The 20,771-nt window shown below is 44.8% G+C and overlaps 1 protein-coding gene and 1 long non-coding RNA gene across 3 annotated transcripts; one reads left to right on the forward strand and one right to left on the reverse strand.

Annotated features, from left to right (window-relative positions):
* The first annotated feature begins 3,634 nt into the window (after window positions 1–3,634).
* LOC105918777 (ALK and LTK ligand 1) lies at window positions 3,635–16,402 on the forward strand. 2 transcript variants are annotated; one of them, XM_036128435.1, is made up of 6 exons: window positions 3,635–3,835; window positions 5,712–5,932; window positions 8,180–8,230; window positions 9,960–10,040; window positions 14,222–14,301; window positions 15,748–16,402. In XM_036128435.1, exons 2-6 carry the CDS (start codon window positions 5,722–5,724, stop codon window positions 15,778–15,780), a joined length of 456 nt encoding a protein of 151 aa, XP_035984328.1. In that variant the 5' UTR covers window positions 3,635–3,835; window positions 5,712–5,721; the 3' UTR covers window positions 15,781–16,402. The 2 variants fall into 2 exon arrangements, with proteins under 2 accessions (XP_035984328.1, XP_021167045.2); XM_021311370.2 differs by lacking the exon at window positions 3,635–3,835 and adding an exon at window positions 4,532–5,443.
* Window positions 16,403–19,646: 3,244 nt separating this feature from the next.
* Window positions 19,647–20,771, reverse strand: LOC110367046. Its single transcript, XR_004928024.1, has 2 exons — window positions 20,716–20,771; window positions 19,647–20,623 (listed from the first exon to the last, which is right to left on the reverse strand). It is a non-coding gene; the product is annotated as an uncharacterized LOC110367046 (long non-coding RNA).

Raw genomic sequence — 20,771 nt, forward strand, 5'->3', positions numbered from 1 at the left:
CTGAAGGATGCCGTGGAGAGCAGCCAATCAGGTGAGGACACATGCTCCAGGTATTCAGAAATGTTTGCAGTGCCGGTCTGAGATGCCGGACTGCGTTTGGGCCGTGGATAAAGATGAGAAATCATATGGATGGATGATTCAGGTTGAAGGTTCTGGGTCTGATCCGGGTCTCCCAGTGGGGGTATGTCCATAAACGCTCCACAGAAAGGACTCTGGATCACAGAACTCCTCACCTGTCTCTCAGGTAGCCAGTCCACCCGTTCTACAGAACAGAACACGCTCATTTCAGCCGTTTCTATCGAGGTTCTGATTGTCTGATTGATCCACATCTCAGAACCAGAGGTGAGGGTCGGAGTATTACTTCAGACCGGCCCGTCTGTCCGCACAGGGCTCCAAGCTGCAGCCGTCATGGCTGGAAGAAACAGAACCACGTCATTTAAACAGCAGAATCGGACCCTGCCGCTCCTCTCCGTGACTCCATCTCCACATCCTGTCCATGAAGACCACAAATGGGAGTCCAAGCAGCGCCTGGCTGTGACCCGACCTGTCAGACGTTCCCTTTAAAAGGCAAGAAAAGCTCCCAGCGGTCCAAATGCTGGTTCTGAGACCCGGTGGGCCAAGCTTTCTCCAGCTTTGCAATGGTTTCGGACGTTTTCTGCCTCCCAGCGGGACTCTCTGGCCGTTTCATCCCACTTTGAGCTGGACGGCTGTTGAGGTCCTCAGTGGGCCTTCCATGAACTCTGAGGCCAAGAGCTCTCATATATAGAAAAAAACAATTTAAACGTGTTCTGCTGTGTTTACACTTCTCTATAAGCAAAGACGCCTCTGGGTGAGGAAAACTATTACTTTATAAAAACCCTTTTCAAGACGATTTGGTCTGAAGAGTCCGTTGAGGACGATCTGGACTTTCTACTCTAGAGAACCCACAGATGGGTGTTCTAGGTTTCTCCTGCAGCGTTTCACTCCTGGCTGTTGTCGTTAAATGAGGAAAGGGTCAAACAGGCTCGAGAAAACAGGAGCTGCAGACGGATGCTCCGCCTGCCGGGTCTCTGGCTGCGGTCCGGACGTTTCACAGAAATCTGGGATGTTGTTAATGTGAAGGTTTATCAGAGCTTTAATCTGAAAGGTTCATTTAAAAGTTGAGTTTGGTGGAGCCCCCTGGTCTGTTTTCAGTGGCTCGCATTGTTCATTTTCCTTTTTTAAATTGTGTGTTCCGGTTTCTCCACCCTGGTTTTGTGAACAGCTTTTCTCTTTTTCACATATCCCCCATGAGCTGAGGAGGAGGAGACGCTGGAAGGTACAGACCTGTCAGCCCGTCCATCGCCACCGAAGACGAGAGATCCCTTCCCAACAAACTAATCCTAATCCATTCTATTATTGATTTAATCTGTTAAACCTCCTGATTTTCTTCAGTTCTTCCATTTGTCACATCACATTTTTCTTCCTTGCAAATCTGCTATAAAAACAGTCTTCAGGCTGGTTTCATGTTTAATTGTTCCAGTTAAAGGTTGATTTATGTCCTCAACAAGTTTGTCCGGTTCATCCAGACATAATCCACACCTGTCCTCTCGTTGGGTCGGCACCTCTGGGCCTCCGGTGGAGAGTAAAGAACTTGCGTCTGCAGGGACTGGCTCAGGTTTGGGAATAAGGCTTTCAGCATTTGTGAAAGAGCTCACCTTTGAATTTTTTTACTATTTAAAGATGAAGGGATTCCTGAAACACTGTAGAAAAGTCTCTGATGTTCCTGTGGGTCGTTTCTAAGAACGTTAACGTTCTCCGAATGATTTCACATAAATTGCTGTCGCTGCAGATGCTCTTTGGGTTTGCAGGTTTCCGCCGTCAGAAAATCCTTCAAGATCTTGGGGAGAACTCTCAGAAGAAACTTTTCTTTAAAGGAGTCCATCAAGTTGAAGTAACATAACTGGGTTCTTCAGGGTCTGACCAGGAACCTTTCAGAGGTTCCTCGGGTTCTGCGTCAGCGTTCAGTAAAGTCTGATTTTTATGCTAAGCCTTGGAGAAGCTCTGGAGTTGTTGATCCTTTAGTCAATGGGTCCAAGGTTGTTTGGTTGGTTCCACGGTTCCTCAGAGGAGTTTGGGAAGGTTCTGCTGTTATCCTGCTGTTTAAACATAGAGGTTTCGTAGTTAATGGCCTAAATATAGGCCGACCAGACTTGAAATGTTTTAGATTTCAAATATTTCAGCAGGTAAAACGCTCTAAAGTTTTTAATGAATGCATTTAGGTTCCCTGTGTTCTTGACAGAGACTATGGTAGAAGTTGTGAGTCTAGAAATCCAATAGCAACCTTTTTATCTGGTGAAAAACAGACTTCATGTGATCATGAGTCAATGTCTGGCCAAACTCTCATGGTATTGCAATACTCTACATCAGACTTGGTCTCTAGATCTCATTTTCAAGGACTCTTAGTCTCAATGTGCCGGACGCTGATAGAAAAAAAGGGTCAATAAAAAGTTCAATAAAGTTTTCCTTCCTTTTCCATTCCAGCCATGTAGGTTAATATTACAGTCATTACATCCTCCCAACCAATCACAGCGCAGACCCAGGAACGCTCCGTCACTAAGCTCCGCCCCCTTCAAAGAGTTCAGAGAGCATACGTTCTTTTTTATCTTTTTTAAAAACTTGTAGTTTTGGTAAAAAGTTGGTTGAATAAAGAGTTGAGTTTGAATTCAGTGTTTGTGTCTGTATCTAAAAATAGATAATTAAGCAACAGCATAAAATGTCCAGGGCTGCACTTAAATGTTTCTATATTGTTGATAATTATTGATATTGATTAATATGATTCCTATTTTATTTTATCAATATGCTTTTTTCTATATCGTCCAGCCCTACTGGGCGCTGGATTTATTTCTCCAGACAGAAACAGCAGAACCACCCTTTTTTTATTTCTGAAACTATCGGAAACTCCAGTCTACGCTCAGATGCAACAAATCAGGCTTTTTACTTTTTACTCTGGACATTTCAAAGCGACTCCCTGTGCCTCTGCAGGCTGACTGCCACTGCAGAAATAACTTTATTAAACTGCATGATTAGGATTGATAACAATGGCCTCACACTGGTCTGGTTTGGGTCTGGCTCAGTCTTGATCCTGGTGTTGCTCCGGTTCTGGTCCCGGCTTGGCTTCCTGTCCTCCACTCTTGTCTCAGGAACTCATCAGTTTGATCTAAAATCCTCGATTCATGCAGGAACATTGGTTCCTAAGAAGGATCCAAAGTGGATGGATGAAATGCTGACCTGAAGCTCGTTTATCTGACGTTTCCAGATTTCAGGAGTCATCAGTGTGGCTCCAAAGGCGTCAATCTTCTTCTGAGAGCTGCAACAAATGATCTGTCATCTTAACGCGTCCGTGAAGACGGTTGATGGTTCCCGCCGGGAGGTTGCCCAACGTTCTTGGAGACGATCCAAAGCCGGGAACGCGGCGGCTGCTGCAGGTCGGCATGTGAACGGTGGAGTTAATGGCTGGGAGAGAAAACTGCAGTGACCTGCATGAGTAAACAGCCCCCAGTGTCAGGAGCAGGCTGTCATTCTTCAGCAAAACCCTCCCTTTAAACCTTCTGCAAATAACATCAATGTTCCCACACGCACGCATTGACCCCCCCCCCCCGCCTTCATTCCTTCATTCCTGCCAGATCCACGCTGGGTCGCCCTTTTTCACCACAGGACGGGCAAACGTGTTCACAAGAAAAGCCCGTCACGCACGCATCGACCTGGGCCGAGTGAGTTCAGAGCCGGCGGAGCAGATGAGCAAATAAGGGTGGAGACTCCAGCGGGCCTCGGTCGCTGCTCGCTGGATTGTTTTGGAGCCCGCTGCGTTATGCTGGTGCGTAAAGTGGCTTCCAGCTCTGAGCTAAATGTTTTTTTTTTAACAGTCTGATCGTTTCAACACCTGGACGCTGCACCGCCGGTTTCATCACCCATCTTACATTTATTATTGCTCAAATTCATTCTCTGGGGGGGATTTAATGCAGTGGAACGACAGAGAACGTTGTGTAATTGTGAAGTGGAGGAGAAGGAATGTGGCAGAAGGTAGCCTTTTGGCTCACGTTCAAGCTTCTGTTTGTCAGGAAACTAGCGCTGAACTTCCCTTTGAGGAGATTATTCCTGAGGCCGGGACAAGGGGGGCTGGCACCACCTTTGCATCGTTGTCTATTTACTTTCTAGCTGTCTTGATTATTGTTGGTAACGCGTTTCCATATCCGTTAATTCCTTTGCATTTAGTATCTTATGTTCTGTTGTTTGTGCTTCATGTCTCTTGGTCTTTTCTCCCTGGTTAGTGGCCTCTTTGTATCGCAGCTCGCTCTGTGTTAAGTAGTCTCCTTCCCTCAGCCTCCCTGCTTTCCTCAATCTCTGGCTTCTTCAGTATTTAGGCTCCTGGTTTGTTTGTTTTCTTGCTGGATTCTTCTCTTCTTCTCTCTCTCTCATGGCCTCCATGCATGTTCGCCGTGTTCAAGTGTGAACCTGCAGGCCGCCTTTTTTTTTTTTACAGTTAAACATCCGGCACCACGCTGAGTTTCTGTCGGCATTGTGGTTGGGCTCAACGCTTACAAAACATGACGGGAAGCTGGTCGGTGGGAAGATGGATGGAGCTAGAGGACAATCCTGGAAAAGAGGTTCACCTTCCTAACTTTTTACCCATCCTCTTGTTCTGGAGGATTTGAGTTTGAGACCACTGCTTTAGAGGAAACCCCGCTAGTTTGGCCTAGTCAAAGCCCAGACCTAAATCTGAACTTTGACTGGAAGAACGGGAAAAAGCTTCAATGCAAAGAGATAAAAAAAACAAGCATTTTCACTTTCTCCACTGAGAGGGAGTGCTGCGCCGCCTCTGCAGCCAGAAGCTCTGCTGCCAGTCTGTCATCTGCCGCGCACCTTTGGTTTAAAGCGTGTGCACGACGCAGACGCGCACGCACCTCCTCCCGCCTCCTCCTCCTCTTCCTCATTTCCGTGATCGGCTGGAGTTGAGTTGCGCGTGGAGAGCCGAGCAGACGGAGGCTTGTTTCCACCGAGTTTTTTTTTTTTTTTTTTTTTTCCGGAACCCTCCGATCAATATCTGGTGAGAAGGAGCCGCGGCTCGGGTCAGGACTGCTTTATTCTCCCCTCTGCAGCTCAGAGGCATGAGCCGGACCGGACCTTTGCCCGCTGCAGCCTGCAGAACCCACTCAGTCTCCTGGTGATGATGATGATGATTATAAAGGTGTCAGATCCGTTTTACGCGCTCCGGCAGCCCCGCGCCGCTCCAAGATGACGCGGGGACTCGGGGCACGGCACGCCGGTGGGATCCACACGAACCTGGGATAACAAGTCAAGGAGACGCCGGAGGAAGCGGACCGATTCCGGTCCAAGAGAGGCGGGAAGGTAGAACCCGGGATCAGGGAGCGGAGCGCCGGGGAGAGGAGGCGCACCGAGCCGCGCCAAGAGCCCCAGAGGAGAGGTAACTGCTGCGGGGAGACCAGGGGAATAGTTTTTATCTGTGAAAATACGCCCAGAATTTAGGATTGGGGCTGAAAACATGAATCAGTTTCAGTGCAGGTCCCTGCTAGAGGCTGCTCTGGTGGCAAACCTTTCCTAAAAGAAGACCCTGCAGAAGTTTCTGTCAGCCTGAGGCAGCTGAAAGACTTGAACTGTATCTTTTAAAATGTTAGAAATTTCAAAAAAATAATAAAGTTTAATTTGGGGAGCGTGTGTTGGGTCCCCTGCAGGTCCTCAGTGATGCTGCTGCCGCGGCCCTCTGTCCTGTCCGCGCTCCTCCTCCTCCTCCTCCTCTTCATCCTGCTGCAGACCCCGGGAAGCTGCCGCGATGCGCCCCGACACCGGGACAGAGTCCCCCGGCCCCGGGCGGAGGGGCGCAGGGACCGCCACAGCCTGGCGCAGCTGATCGGTCGGTCCACGGGTCCGAAGAAGCCGGGCAGGTCCAACCAAGGTGGGTGCAGAAGCCGGGAATACATGCGTAGCTCTGGGTCTTGGGAAATGGAAGCTCTAAATCCCAGTTAATTTGTGTTTAACTAATAACAAAGGTAGCTCTGTGCACTTTCCATTTATAGCAAATTCCAACCAGCCGCAGTTAATAAAGCAACCAAAATGGTGAAGATGAGGTGATATAGCCTGTAGATTGAATACAGAAGTAGTAAAGTAGTGTGTGAAGAAAAATAAAAACAGGAGAAAACCTTTAAGGTTGGCTCCAAACTTTCCAGTAAAAAGAAAGGGGCTCCTCTGGTTGGAGCAGGAGGAGCAGAGCATGAGGGATGGAGGCGTTGGGTTCACCTCGCAGGCGATCTGAGCCGAGACAGGAAACCGGGGAAGTGAGCGATATAACGCTCCTCAGGTTCTTACCCGGGGTCCTGATGGGAACGGCCTGGAGGAGTTTCTCTGCATCCCAGAGGGACGAGCCGCAGCTTTGCAATGATTCAGAGCTGAAATAATCAGCTGTGGGTCAGAGATAAGGCCCGGATTGGCACATGTCCACGAAAGAGCAATGTTCTCACAGGAAAAAGTAATAAGGAGGAAAACGGGAATGTGTTTTTGAGCCGTTAAGGAGGAAATGTTGCTGCATCCTCGTCTTTATCTCCTCCAGACTGGATGTCAGCGTGGAACCAGCTGCTGCGGTCTCTCTGACTCCTCTTCTTCACAGAACTGCTGTCCAGTCAGAGACCGGCCATTTTAGGCCCAATCCACACATTTTGATTCCAGAGCCGTCCTGTTTTATCAATTTCAGAACCAGCTTGCATGTGTTTGGTATATTTGTCCTGTCGGATCACCCAGCCGTGTCCAAGTCTTTGGCAGCAGAGCTGTCGATTTGAGGTGAAGGTATTTATTTTGGAGGTAGACTGTCGGCACACGTCAACCTATTTTCCCATCCCTGTTTAAATTTAATGTCAAATCAATGCGAGAAGTCTTGAACAGGTAATTAAATAACTTAGACTGTGGAAAGTTTGCACTTTGACACTTATTACTCTGATAAATAAAACACTTCTTGGTTGGAAGTCCTCGTCGTCATCTATTAATGCTGGCACGTTGCATTTTTTGTCAGTTTTTCATTCAATTTATGAAAATGTATTTAAATGAAGCCCACAAGGCACTTTATCGGAGTTTAAAAGGCCAACATTACCAGCTGATCTGATGGAGTCGACCTTTGATGAAAACATGGGGGTCATGGTGGGCCGTCTCTGTCCAGGGTGCTGATCGTCATTCACAATCACTTTTTTGTTCGTGTGTTAACCTTCCCGAGTCACTAGTAGCCTTATCGCCTCCTGAGGGTGTTTGTTTAGGAGTCGTAAACATAATGGAGTGACCCTCGTCTACGCATGACTCCGGAGACCTTTGGGTTTAACGACGCCTCGTGGGAAGCAGTCAGAGCTGCTGCCCCGTCTTTAAACAGCAGTTTATTTGTGCCGCCAGATGCAGTGTTTGCATGGCCATGTCACAAGGTTGCTCCTCAGGAGGTTTACTGTCAGTTTTGGTTTTTTTTCCTCACATTTCCCACATTTTTCTTTAACCTGTGGAGCGCGGTGGAGAGTTCGGAGCATCTCAGTTTGGATTACAGCAGTGGGTCCTCCTACTGTGCGCTGATATGCAGTAAAATGTTCTTTTGGAGGGTTGTTTTGCTTCTTGGCCTCCTGATGAAGTTGCTACCTTTCAGGCAACAGGAGTAACTTAACAGTAAAAACATTTTATTCCTTTGAAAAGTTGAGTTAGGAACCATGATCTAAATTTAAGCATGTTCAGTTTTAAAGCCCAGGCTAAGCAGGGTGTTGCTTGCATATAGTTTTCCACTTGAAAATTATCTTTCCGTCCATTGAAGGATGGTTTAGAAATTATTTATAGGCCTTACCAGACTGGTGGGCAGCAAAACCTGTTATTGACTTACTGATTGTGTGTTTTTGTGCATTTGATGTCAGATATAAAGCATTTTATAACCTAAGGTGTCTGTTCAGCATGACTGGGTTCTGGTCAGTTTTGGGCTCATGTTGAGGTTCGGGAAGTCGGGCAACCTCTTGATCACATCCTGTAGCAAAATGTTGGGTGTAAAAGAGAGGGATTGTCTATAATGAAAGATTAGCATGTATTATTTAAAATAAGTAGTATACTGGGCTGGGTCTGAACGGTTTGTGTTTTAAAAGACGTCTTATGCTAAATAATACTAATAATACTTTCTGTTTTTCCTTTTTAGGTCACCTCAGTGATCCAAAGCACAAGGAAAAGTTCATCATACAAATAACAGGTATGAGAATCTTCTAACACAGCACCATACAAGTCAGAACCTCCGTTTTTAAGAAGTTACGTGCTTTTATTTCCTAAGACGGAGAACTTTAACGTAGGACATGACACGTTTGATGCTTCGTCAAGATGCCTTAGACGTCAAACTTTTATCTTGAAATTAGAACATGTATAAGAAACGGCAGGTCTACAAGACACAGAAAGGTTCTCACTCCCTTGCTATCAGATCTTTAATCTCATAGCTATGAAATATTTTTATGTATGGATCTGGATGGGACCTCCTACTATGGCATCCGTATAAAATTGGTTCCTAAATGAGCTTATTATGATAAAACTATCTTGCTTTCTGTGCTCTAACTGCAGCCTAAAGCTGAGCAGCTTCCTCTGCAGCCTGAACCCAAGCGTGTCGCCTAACGTCTTTATCTATTGAAGTATTTTTATCCCTAAAATCAATCAAGTGTGGCTAAGCACCGATAATAACCATGGCATTCTAATTCATAAATGTAACCAACATTTTTATGCCTCAAGTCAGTCAAGCGGTACAAAATATTTCTGGTCAGGTGACCTCAGGTATCCGCCTCCTTCTCTCCGCTCAGACTTCATTCCTTTCATGTCACGAGCTCTCTGCCTTCCTGGTCATGTTCTGAGTCCATTTTTAACACTAATTCCTTTCAGAATCCCCTTTTAGCACTCCAGATGTTACAGGAGCATTATACCGGCTTCTTTGTACCCACTGTCAGATAATTATGGCAGTTGGGTCTAGTCAGGGTGCAGCGTAGGAGCATCTATCTCAGTAATCTACGTGTCTAACCCCGTATGGACAAAATTAACCTCACAATAACTCATGCTACTCATAATCCTGCTTTTAATTCCTAAACCCAACTCATTTAATTCGTTAAAACACAGTCAAGACTTAATCATTGTTCAAAGGTAACATTCTTCTTCTACTCTAAAAGTATTTCTAGTATTTTTATCTAAAACAATGAAGTGCTTCTATTGCTTAAACCAAAGTATTTTTATTTAAATAATCAATAATTATTACTAAATGTCACTGCTAAATAATCCTTAATCATAATTCTGACCAAAAAATGGCAAAAACTGTAATAAAATACAACGAAATGCGCCACAGGGCTTAAACTAACACTGCTCTTCCAATGCCTAAGCCTAATGCGTACTTTTGCTAAATATCATCACGCAAAAACACGTTCATGAACTTAAACTTAATAAAGCTTATCAAGTGTTTTTCACCTATAATCCTGAAGCCCTTTCATTTTAATGCTTAACAGTCAACAAATGGCCATATTAAATGCATTAAACTTACAATCATCTATTGAATTCAATTTTATTTTATCTATATAGCGCTAATTCACGACACACGTCATCTTGTGGCACTTTACAAAGTCGTCTGCAATGGTTAAAGTTGGCCCATAAATGCTACAGCTGAACTTATATTAACTTAAATGGCTACAGCTAAGTCAGCTGGGAGTAAAAAGGGAAACAACAGAGAGTTCCTTAGAACTTTAAATCAGTTCCCTAATAGTCATGAAACTACACGTAATGGTCAAGCAGTTCACAGACAAGCGCAGCCGGCTCTTATCAGACGTCAACACGTGTCGAGATCGGAAAGACTTGATTGTTGCGGTTTAAAGTCACAGACGCTGACGATGTTCAAAAGATTTACGGCTGCCACAGGAAGCAGAGCTTGACTGATGTGTGCCTTTTCATGCCCTCAGGTCCTCTTTACTTCAAACCACGGTGCCGAAAACAGTTCAACAGACTGTACAACAATACCAGGGACTGCACCGTACCCAAGTGTAAGTAGCAACTCTACGTTAATTAGTTTCTCAATTTCACTTCCCTTACTGACTCTCAGGATTAAAAGTCAAAACACTAATTTCCCCCTGACTTCAATACTCAACTAAAGCTGTAATGATAACTCATTTTAAGCAAATAATCAGGAAAATATCCAGTCCAGCAGTAAAGTCTGGGGTTTGTCGGACAATCAAACCCATATTTGACACAAGGTTTACAAGACGGATGCATCTCTTAACAAGAAGGGCAAAAAAACAAAAACATTTCAGGTCATAATCAAATTTTTCCAAAACTCTCATACAAAATCTGTATCACGATTAATAAATATGAGCAATTTTGAGTGAGAACGTAAAAAAAAATGGCACTAAACGAGTTGATTTTCCCATTTCAAAGAGCCTGAATCACTGAACCAATTCTGCTTCAGCTACCTTTCATAATGTCCCCGTTCTGCAAAAGATGGAATCTGAGATTTAATCTAAACCTTAGAGTGGTTGCTAAGTATTTGTTAGTGCGTGATGTTACTGCAGGGTTTTAAGATAAAGAACAAGAGAAGGCATGTTTTAACACTGTACACTGTACAACACTGCTATCGTGTCACAACAGCTGCAGTGCTTATTATTTTAAACCATGCATGTAGTTGGATGTTTGTCTTGGAGAGAGAGGCGGTGAATGTGTAGACACAAATATGCGCGTTCCTCTGGGAGGACTTTATTATCATTTAGTCTGTACATCAAAACATTCAGCATTACACCCTGTTGGTGTGCTTGAGTTGAAATGTTTGTTTATAACAATTTTCCCCTAAATGTTTCATCGGTTTAATGGCATCAACATAACATCCATGGAAACCGGTATCTAAAGCTGAAATAGTGGGAATTTTATGATTACTAGGGTTTCATTGGCTCGGCCTGCTCCTCTTGTATACACGGCTACAAAACTTTGTTGCTTTGTTGGTAATAAGCCAATCATTGGTGCATTTAAAGTAAATAGTTCAGATAGTATAGAGTGCTAATTCTATGGATGTCAAGAACTACCTTAAGCCTAATTATGGCTAAAACCAAAATTAGCACTTTAGCAAGTATTTAATTAATATTTAAACTTACTGAAGTGTATCCATCCTAACAAATTGCAATCAAAATCTGACCATGATAGTTTCCTTACGAAACCAAAATAGCCACTTGAAAGTTAAAGTATATTTGTAAAAACAACCAAATAGCCTCTGCTGGCCTAACCTACCGTTGTTCTTCTGCTGCCAAGTCGTGGTGCACAGTGTGGAGATAGTATGAACATTGTGTGGCCATTAATAAGAGGAGAAAACTCATAACCAAACCAGACAGAGTGTTTTTTTTTATGTCTTATCAAAGAACAGCTATCTAACATCTAAACCAAATATTTTCATGCACCGAATCAACTGAGTGCCACTCAGTGTTCATTCCAACAAATTGTGATCCAAGTCCAACCATCCAACCTCATTTTTAATTCAAAACCAAAGCAAGTAAGATGTTTTTTTTTTTTTTTATGAAAGGTAATATAATGCAAATTGTTTGGGTTTAAATATTTAAGTGAATTTTGCCAACCTTTTCACCAACCGCCTCCCTATAAATGTTCATATGCTCACCACCAGATGCAGTACATTTTATCTAATTGCTGTGTTAACATATAATAAATAAGAAAGAAATAAGAAACGTGTAGCTCAGACATAAATTCTCAGTAATGATCAAATATGGCATGAAGACATATTGGGACCGGTGTAGGTTCGCCATGTTGTCTCATGATTATCTGAAGCTGCTCTAAAGTTGGACATATGCAGACGGTAAGGGCCGTTGTGTGTCCCTGCAATGCGTTGTATCTGTGACCGTCCCCAAAGGTGCACAGTTGTCAACCTGTGTGTGTGTGTGTGTGTTGGGGTGTGTGCAGCTCAACTTTCTGCTATTAAAGGTGAAAGTTACAGGAGCTGGGAAGGTCCAAACTTGTCCACAGGTTGTTTACATAACCCTGACGGTTTATTGGCTGATGCTCGTCAGACTGCACAAGTGGGAAATTGTTTACTTTAGTTCAGTTTTCTTTACCTCACCACAAGGTGTTGGTGTCATTGTGTATCAACGGAGTAAACTTAATGTACCATGAAAGTAATGACTAAACCGTACAGACCTGACAGGGCAAACTGATTTACAACTTGTCTGATTCAGTCATGTGAATCCTCTAATTCATCGTTGTGTTGCTTAGGTGATTTTTTTTTAAGTCTGTGTTTGTTTGTTTTTTAATAAATCTTAGTTATTATATGAATCTACAGATTAATTTGTCTGGACAAAATGCACCCATAAGAGACAACGGGTCAGGTATCTCAGAGACAGCCTGGTCCTTCAGAATATGGTGAGACACTGATGTCATACGGATACACTCCCTTGCTGGCGAATGTACATTTTCAGTTCTATAAAAGGCTGATGTAGCCCTTATCCGGGGCTCTTCCTCGTTTCCCCTTTGGCTTGTTTAGATTAAACGTGTTAAAGTATAGTTTCTGTTTCAAGAGTCATTTCTTTCTAAATAAGTTTTTTTTTATCTAAAAAGACCGCTTCTCAAGGGTAAAGGATCAGGAGGACCATCTTTAACAACAACTGGTTTCCGCCCGGTTTCGGACCGGGGACCTTTCGCATGTGAAGCAAACCTGATAACCACTGGGCTGTATCTCCAGGAATACTAAAATTCAAGTTTAAATACATCCATCCATCCATCCATCCAGACAAGCCAGCCAGCCAGCCAGCCAGACAGCCAGCAACCAGCCAGCCAGCCAGCCGCCAGCCAGCCAGAGAGACAGCCAGCCAGCCTCAAGCCAGCCAGGCAGAGAGACAGCCAGCCAGCCACCAGCCAGGGAGCCAGCCAGCCAGCAGACAGACAGCCAGCAACCACAAGCCGCCAGCAAGAGACAGCCATCCATCCAGCCAGCCAGTCCCAGCCATGCCATAATACATCCATCAATCCATCAATCCATCCATCCATATATACATCCATCCATCCATCCTCCATCCATACATACATCCATCCATCAATCCATCCATCCATCCATCCATCCATCCATCCATCCATCCATTCATCCATCCATATATACATCCATCTATACATCCATCCAACCATTCATCCATCCATCCATCCATCCATCCTCCATCCATCCATACATCCATCCGTCCATCCATCCATCCATACATCCATCAATCCATCAATCCATCCATCCATCCTCCATCCATACATACATCCATCCATCAATCTATCATCCATCTATCCATCCATCCATATATACATCCATCTATACATCCATCCAACCATTCATCCATCCATCCATCCATCCATCCTCCATCCATCCATCATCCATCCATCCATCCATCCATCCATCTATCCATCCATCCATCCATCTATACATCCATCCACCATCCATCCATCCATCCATCCATCCATACATCCATCTGTCCATCCATCCATCTATACATCCATCCAACCATTCATCCATCCATCCATCCATCTATCCATCCATCCATCCATCCATCATCCATCTATCCATCCATCCATCTATACATCCATCCATCCATCATCCATCCATCCATCCATACATCCATACATCCATCCGTCCATACATCCATACATCCATACATCCATACATCCATCCGTCCATCTATCCATCCATCCATCCATCATCCATCTATCCATCCATCCATCCATCATCCATCCATCCATCCATCCATCCATCCATCATCCATCTATCCATCCATCCATCCATCTATACATCCATCCATCCATCCATCCATCTGTCCGTCCATACATTTTCTAACACATCTATCCCTCATGAGGGGTTGCTGGTGTCTATCTCCAGCTGTCAATAGGCGAGAGGCAGAGTTCACCCTGGACAGGTCGCCAGTCTATCGCAGGGCAAGTTTAACATTTGAATGTCTGGTATTCAATATATAAATGTGAAGAAGTTTTTTTAAAGTAATAATTGCAGCATTGTAGAAAAACAAGGCGAGTTATTTTTACGCCGAACATTGATCAGGTCTCCGGGCTAAACGTTATTGTCTTGTGCCGAGCTCGGCTAGGTACACGCTGCTCCTCATGACGCCAAAGCTGCAGGTCCTGTCTCCTTTTAGAAGCTGCTTTTCAGTCACGCATAAACAAGCCTTGTTGTTCCCTTCTGCTGCAGTTTATAGAAGATGTGCTCGTCTGCTGACTCGACTGGCCGAAAGCCCTCGCTGTGCTGAGAGAAAAACAGACGCAGAGACGGTAAGACTGAGCATCAACTCTCGTGTGCGCAGGGTACGATATACATCCAGAGTTCAAATCCCAGAGAAGGTAAAACTACATCAGCCTTAGGGGTATATGATGCAATTTAACTAATGCTCAACAACAATGTTCAGAGCTTTCAGGCTAATGCTCTGATGACAAGAACGCTTTTGTCCTTTCCCAGAGGTGAAGAAAAGCAAAGAGTTTGGTTTCTGTCCTCTGTTACCAACCCAAACACGGGGTTAACGTCTTTATCTGAGATGCCTGCAGCGCTGCAGGCGAACCGCCTGTTCAGAGGGGAGACCACAAGACCACAGAAGAAGAACAACTTCTTCTGCACAATACAGACTTTGTCAAGCATTCAACAAATGCCCGAGAGACTGAATGTGGGAAAAAACAGCCACAAAATTGCTTTTCAAAATCAGTTCACAATCTGCAAATAATAATAAGAGCATTCAGTCCAGATTCAAAACAAAGCTGACCCACGAAACTTGTTTGCTTCCGTTTTTCAACCAAACCAAATGCACTGCAAAGAGGAAACTTTAAGTGAGTAGAATATTCTTGAAATTGGTGTATGATTCCTTGATTTGGAGCAGGATTAATATTTTGACTCTTGACATAAGATAATTAGACAAACTGCACTTCAGCGACATTTACCGCGATAACGCTGGACATGAGATCCATAGCTAACACCGTCGGGAAAGTTTAAGTTCATCACATGTTGATCCTTTTATTCATCCAAAAACTGCCTTGAATGACCCGTCTGTGGAGGGGAGTGAGATCCCTTTAACAACCGAAGAACCTTCCGGTTCAGAACCTTGCTATCTGTAGCTGAAAAGATGCAACTCAGGTATTTGTGAAAGCCAAAGAAGAAGAAGTCTGCCACACCTGCAGGCCAGAGATTCAGGTGAACCTAACAACCATGAGAGGAAGTGTCTAGAACCTGGATGTTCTCCACAAACCCAGTTGTCTGGAGAGAGGATAGTCGAGAAACGTCCTACATGAATGGTGCTCATGTGTTTTTTTGTAAAGTTGGGATTGAGAAAGGAGGATGGATGGAGCACTGTCGCTTCATGCTTGCTCAGTATGAGGGATTGCTGCAAAGCCATGGACAATGCAGACGACTCTCCCTGTGGCTCTCCGGTTCCCCAGGAGTGAATGCTGCTTGTCGGGACTTTGAAGCAATCAACTGGTTCCCTTATATAGGAATTTTTTGACCAATCTGTATAATCTGATTGAATTTGACTTTGTAAAGTGCCTTGAGATGACATGTTTCATGAATTGGCGCTATATAAATAAAATTGAATTGAACTGGAATGAATCAAGGTGATATTATGGGAAACTAGACCTTTAGGAGCTCTGGGTAAACACTCTTTCTGGCATCTGTCTCACCTCACAGAAACACATGGTGGCCTTCATCTTCACTGTTTCTTCTCCCCTCCACAGCCTTCGTCCGTCCGCTCTGCTCACCGGCGGTAGATGTTATGACGCCGGCAGAAACTCGATGTCAATCTTCGACCAGAGACCAAACTGTTTCACATCCAGCAACAAAGAACTCCTGGACTTCTGCCGCAGCTTTGCGCCGCCTTCGGATGAACTCTGACTGATCTGAGAACCTCCATCAAAGACTCCTGTGGTCCAGCAGCCTGAGCCGGGCTGCTCTCCTGTACTCACCTGGACCTGCTTAGACTACCTGAGCCTCTCACCTCAGTCTTTACTTTAAATAACTCATATGAATTCCTGATACCGAGGCTTTTTTTGTTTTTGTTTACCAAGGGTTACTGCTGCTGTGCCGCCGTCTACAGCAACAAGCAACCAGTTTTTAAAGCGGCAGCAGCAGTTTTACTGGTTTCTGACGGAAACAAGCCTGGGACTTTTTTATCAGTGTTTGATTTATTCTCGGACGATGGACCACGGACGTTGTTCTGCGTGCCGTTCAGAGCTGTAGGGCAGACGGGTCCTGAAAGTGTTCAATGGTCCTTATTGCATTAAAGTAGCTGGTCATTTTAAAGGTATTCCGGTATATATTTATATTGATGAAGCTGCCTCCCTCTGTGCAATATGTACATACTGAAAGAGGAATAAAGACACACGTTTGATACATCTTTGCCTCGTTATTCACGTCTGATCAATAGCGAGCTGAAAGGCGGATGCTCTTAGTTTTGTCCTGGCTGTAGGAGAAACAAGCCGACGGGTTTCACCTCCTTTACGTCGTCCTTTGAGCCTCTTGCGTCTAACCGGGGAATCGCGGTGGCGTCACGTCTTCGGAGGATTTTCCCACGATGGCGTCACAGAGATTCCTCCCAGGTTAATTAAGACAGCGACTATCCGGAGAGGCGTGCTGAGTGACGAACTGGTTTGAGATGAAATCCCGATTTGACTGCTGGAATCTTATTCTTCGAGTTTGGTTTGATCTTTGATTGTCGCCACATTCTGGAAATCGACTGAAACCTTAGTTTAGTCTTTCTGTGGACATAGACGTACATAAGACGTCAGATCAGGGGGTGAAAGAGTTTAGTTTATGGTCATTTTCACATCATTGTTGTCTTTAATAATTTTAGGTCTTTGTGTTCTTTAATTTTAGTCATTTTCTTGTCTTCACTGTAGTTTTACTTTAACTAGATTAGTTTGTTTTTATGACCACATGACCTCAGTTTACTGGGCTATTTGGTATTTTGACCATTTCTATCTATTTCATGGCATTTGATGCAGCTTTTGGTTGTTTTCTCTCATTTTGTGAGCATAATTGTTTGGTTTTCCTTTCATTGGCAGACATGAAGCCACTTTCTTTAGATTTGTGGATGTTTTCTGATTTCATACCAGTTTAATGTAGGTATATGTAGTTTGTGTGGTAGTTTAGTAGTTTTGATTTCCTACGTCATTTCTTGGGCAACATCAATTGAAATTTCTCATGATTCTTGAAAAATAATTTCTCAAAATTCTGAGCATTTGAAGTAGATTTGCCATTAATTTGCATCCATCTATGCCCGTTTTTTTGGGGATTTTTTTGTTATTTTAGGTTAAATTGCATCTCTTGCTGGTATTTATTTGTTTTATGTAACTTTTTTATTGGTGTAATGAAGGTTTTTGTCTGTTGGTGGCAGTTTTCTGTTACTATGAGCTCAATAACGCTTGAACTGAGCTTTAGTGTCATTCTATGTTCTTTCATTTAGCTCTCTTGTTAGCATTTGGATTGTTTTATGATAATTATTGGGATTTTGGTTGGAGTCAGTTCTTATCTTGGAACATATTTATAAAGTATTTCATCTTGTCATTCTTCCACGACTAAAGGCAACGGCCCCCCGCCCCCACCTGTTGCCTGCCACCTGAAGATGAGGTGCTCTGCCTGTGGGCGAGGCAGAGCTGAGTCAGGCGTGCGGGCGAGGCGGCTGGAAGCGATCCGAGCCGCTGCTGCCGCCGCCACCACCGCTGCTGTTTGTCTCCGACAGGCCGAACCACATTGCATGTTTGTTGACTTTGGCTCCTGGACAGTTTCAGGTTTAAAGTGAACATTTCCTCTCGGAATGAACCTTTCCCCCTCCTCACAGATGCAAACAGGCGCCTTCACCTCCGGATGCGTCGGTTAAGCGTTGACCTCCGGTCTGAGAAACGGCTAAATAAGGAGAAAAGCATATTTATCGTGTATGCGGAGCCTTCAAAGTGGAAAATAGGCTTAAATTATGTAAGAGAAATGCTGAAACATGTTCGCAGCTGCGCATATTTGGTGTGTTTGTTGCCACAATAACTCGTTAGCTAAGTGCTCGCATCTGGACTTATAATAGCTCTAATGCAAGTCTTTCGACAAGGTAATGATCAGTGTGAGTGGCTGTCGTTTTGCTCAATATGCAGTGAATGCTCGCAGTCATTCTGTAGCAATTAGGTAAACTATTAAAGGTGTGTGCGTGCGTGCGTGTGCATCCCTGCTGTCCGACCAGCTCTGCTGCAGTTTTGGCAGCGGCTCGCATTTATCTCATCACACTGCAGCAGTTAGACTGTCAGCAGCCATCTGTTGCGGCAAGTTCTGCTGCAGGTTTTCATTTAGCTTCGTTTTGGGATTCTCCGGCCTGGATCCAGAACGCCTGATCGGAAACCCCCCGAATGCCAGCCTCTGGGTCACAGGCATGGTGTAAGTGAAGCTGCTGGTGAGACACAGCTCTGGTTTAGTGGGGGGGGTACCTCAGTATGAAGCAGAACGGGATCAATGCTAGGTCTGAGTTTCCTGAGACTTTCTATAAGTCAAGACTCTAAAGGTCTGCATCCTACAGGAAGGTAGAAATCCATTATTTCACGTTTAACGCCCATGGTTGTAGTTTGGTTTTAGCTCGTTGCTATTTTCCACCAGGAATATTTTACGCCTCACCATAACGAATATTCAGCACTCCCAGGAAGTCTTCATGGGTCTCTCCCACCGACTTCATGTGTCTGACAACGCAAAAAGAAAAAGGTTCTTTCTTTTCAGCGTATCCATCAAGAGCAACCAAACCAGTTGGCCTCCAGGTCTGGGAAATAAAAAGGGATGAAGCCAGACTCATAGGCAGGGGTCTTAAACTCCAGGGCTCCGTCCAAGTACCCTTAATGATGCCTCCTAGCTCCTAGCTCCTAACTCTATCGCTGATTTCAACTTTTAACTCTGACGTCATTACGTGATGGAAACATGGACTACAAAGTGCCGATCTCTTCTCTCTGGACATTTTCGTGGATTTCCATGAGGGTGCTTTGTTTATATGTGTTGTCACGCAAAGGATTGTGGGATACCGTGACCCGTCGCGGGGTTCCTAGGCCAAACTAGCCGCGGGATGAAGCATCCAGGCTCCTTTTCCTGCCTCCCTCCTTACTGATTACTATTCGTACAGCACTGACGCGCTTCCACTTTGGCTAAAGAGTCCTGGCTCTATAAGGGCGTTCAGATGGGCCGCAGCTCTCAAGGGTTGCTGCCCTGCAACATTGAGATGTGTCCCAGGTCCATCAGACCTGAAACAAATGGCTGAACAACCCACTGGGCATGCATCGGGTCCTGCAGAGTCCTGCCAATGACCCAATTGTCTGAAGCGGGGAGACATCCCAAAGCTGCAGGACAACCGCAGCTTTGGGACTGAAGAGGCTTTTGCTTTAAACTGGTTCCAGTTATATGTCTCTGCAGGTCAAGTCAAACCCAAACAGGCTTTAAATCAAAAGTCCAGCCTGTCTGCTGGTTCCAGTGACACTTTAAGTTTTAATCTGCTCAATAAACCCACCGAGCGTCGAGTTGGAATATCAGTAAAACAACACGAGCATTTATAGTCCTGCAGTTTGCTTTCTTATCGGTTGCCAGGTAGGATAAGTGGGTCAATGTGTAACAGAGAGCAGACCTTCACAGTCTTTATTTGCAGCTGAATCTACAAACACATCGTCGCGCTCCATTCATAAACACCGTCTGGGTTTTTTTTACACCGGCAGCCTGTTGGCTCCTGTTGCAGCTCCGCTTACAAACGCACTCAGGGATCAGAAATACCAGCCGGGATTAAAATAGTTCCCAAATAGTCTTTGAAAACAGCTCTTATAATTAGGCGGGTGACATTAAGACGAGCATTTACCGAGGTAATGACACAAATCTGGTGTTTATGTCTACATTATACCTTTACGGACAGACGTTCTCCCCTTGTGTCCATCGTTTTGATCTCTCTCTCTGTTTTTTGGCTCTGGCTGTCAGCAAACTTAGTTTTTAATCATTTTAATGTATGCGGTGATGTTCCAAAGTTATAGTTTTGCCGTCATTGTCTAGTGCCAAAGGTTGCTATTCTTCCCAGGAAGGAGTCGACGCGTTGCCGCAGGTCGTTTGGACCTGAGGAGACCAAGGTAGAGACGTTTGACCATAAAGCTCAGCACCATGTTTGGAGACGAGCGTGAAAGGCCAAAGCTACGTTGGTGGAGGGCCTATGACGAGGGGACTCTGTTGGTCGGTGTATTTGATGAGCAGGAAACCCAGTTTACTCTGAAATCGTCTCTTAATTCATCATCTCTCAAAACGATGCTGCGGAGTCTCCCCTCCTGCTCCGAGGCCATTCAGGGACAAGCGCCTGATTTCCAGATGACTCCGGCAAAGTTCAGCAGGAGTTTGCTTTTCACGGGACGTGGGAGAGACCCCCGGCTTCTCCCGGCCCCACATGACACCGCGTCCACTCTCACCCTTCCTGTCTTCAGGCCGATGGAAGCGCAGCGGCTTTGACTTCTCCAGCGAAACCCCTTGAAGGACCGCCGCTCCCGTTGACTCCTGTTGACTCCTCGGGCCTCACGTGTCGCCCCCTGTGTATTTATAGCTCCATCGTTGCACGGAGCAGCATAACTGGGAGGTCAGCGAGGGTGAAGTTATATGAGCAGAAACAAAAGGAGAAGGAGCAACGAGGTGACTAACAGCTGTGGCAGGTAATGACTAACCTGCGATGAATTATTCCTGAACTTCAGCCAGGTCTGCTACCGTCTACACACACGGG

The sequence above is a fragment of the Fundulus heteroclitus genome, chromosome 24 (genome assembly GCF_011125445.2).
Source record: "Fundulus heteroclitus isolate FHET01 chromosome 24, MU-UCD_Fhet_4.1, whole genome shotgun sequence".
In the NCBI taxonomy this organism is placed as follows: domain Eukaryota; kingdom Metazoa; phylum Chordata; class Actinopteri; order Cyprinodontiformes; family Fundulidae; genus Fundulus; species Fundulus heteroclitus.

What these genes read in the sequence shown, in the direction of transcription:
- LOC105918777 (XM_036128435.1), top strand. Translation starts at nt 5,722, where the DNA reads ATGCTGCTGCCGCGGCCCTCTGTCCTGTCCGCGCTCCTCCTCCTCCTC. An exon ending in GCCGGGCAGGTCCAACCAAG is followed by an intron (nt 5,933 to 8,179) that starts GTGGGTGCAGAA and finishes TTTCCTTTTTAG; the next exon opens with GTCACCTCAGTGATCCAAAG. An exon ending in GGACTGCACCGTACCCAAGT is followed by an intron (nt 10,041 to 14,221) that starts GTAAGTAGCAAC and finishes CTTCTGCTGCAG; the next exon opens with TTTATAGAAGATGTGCTCGT.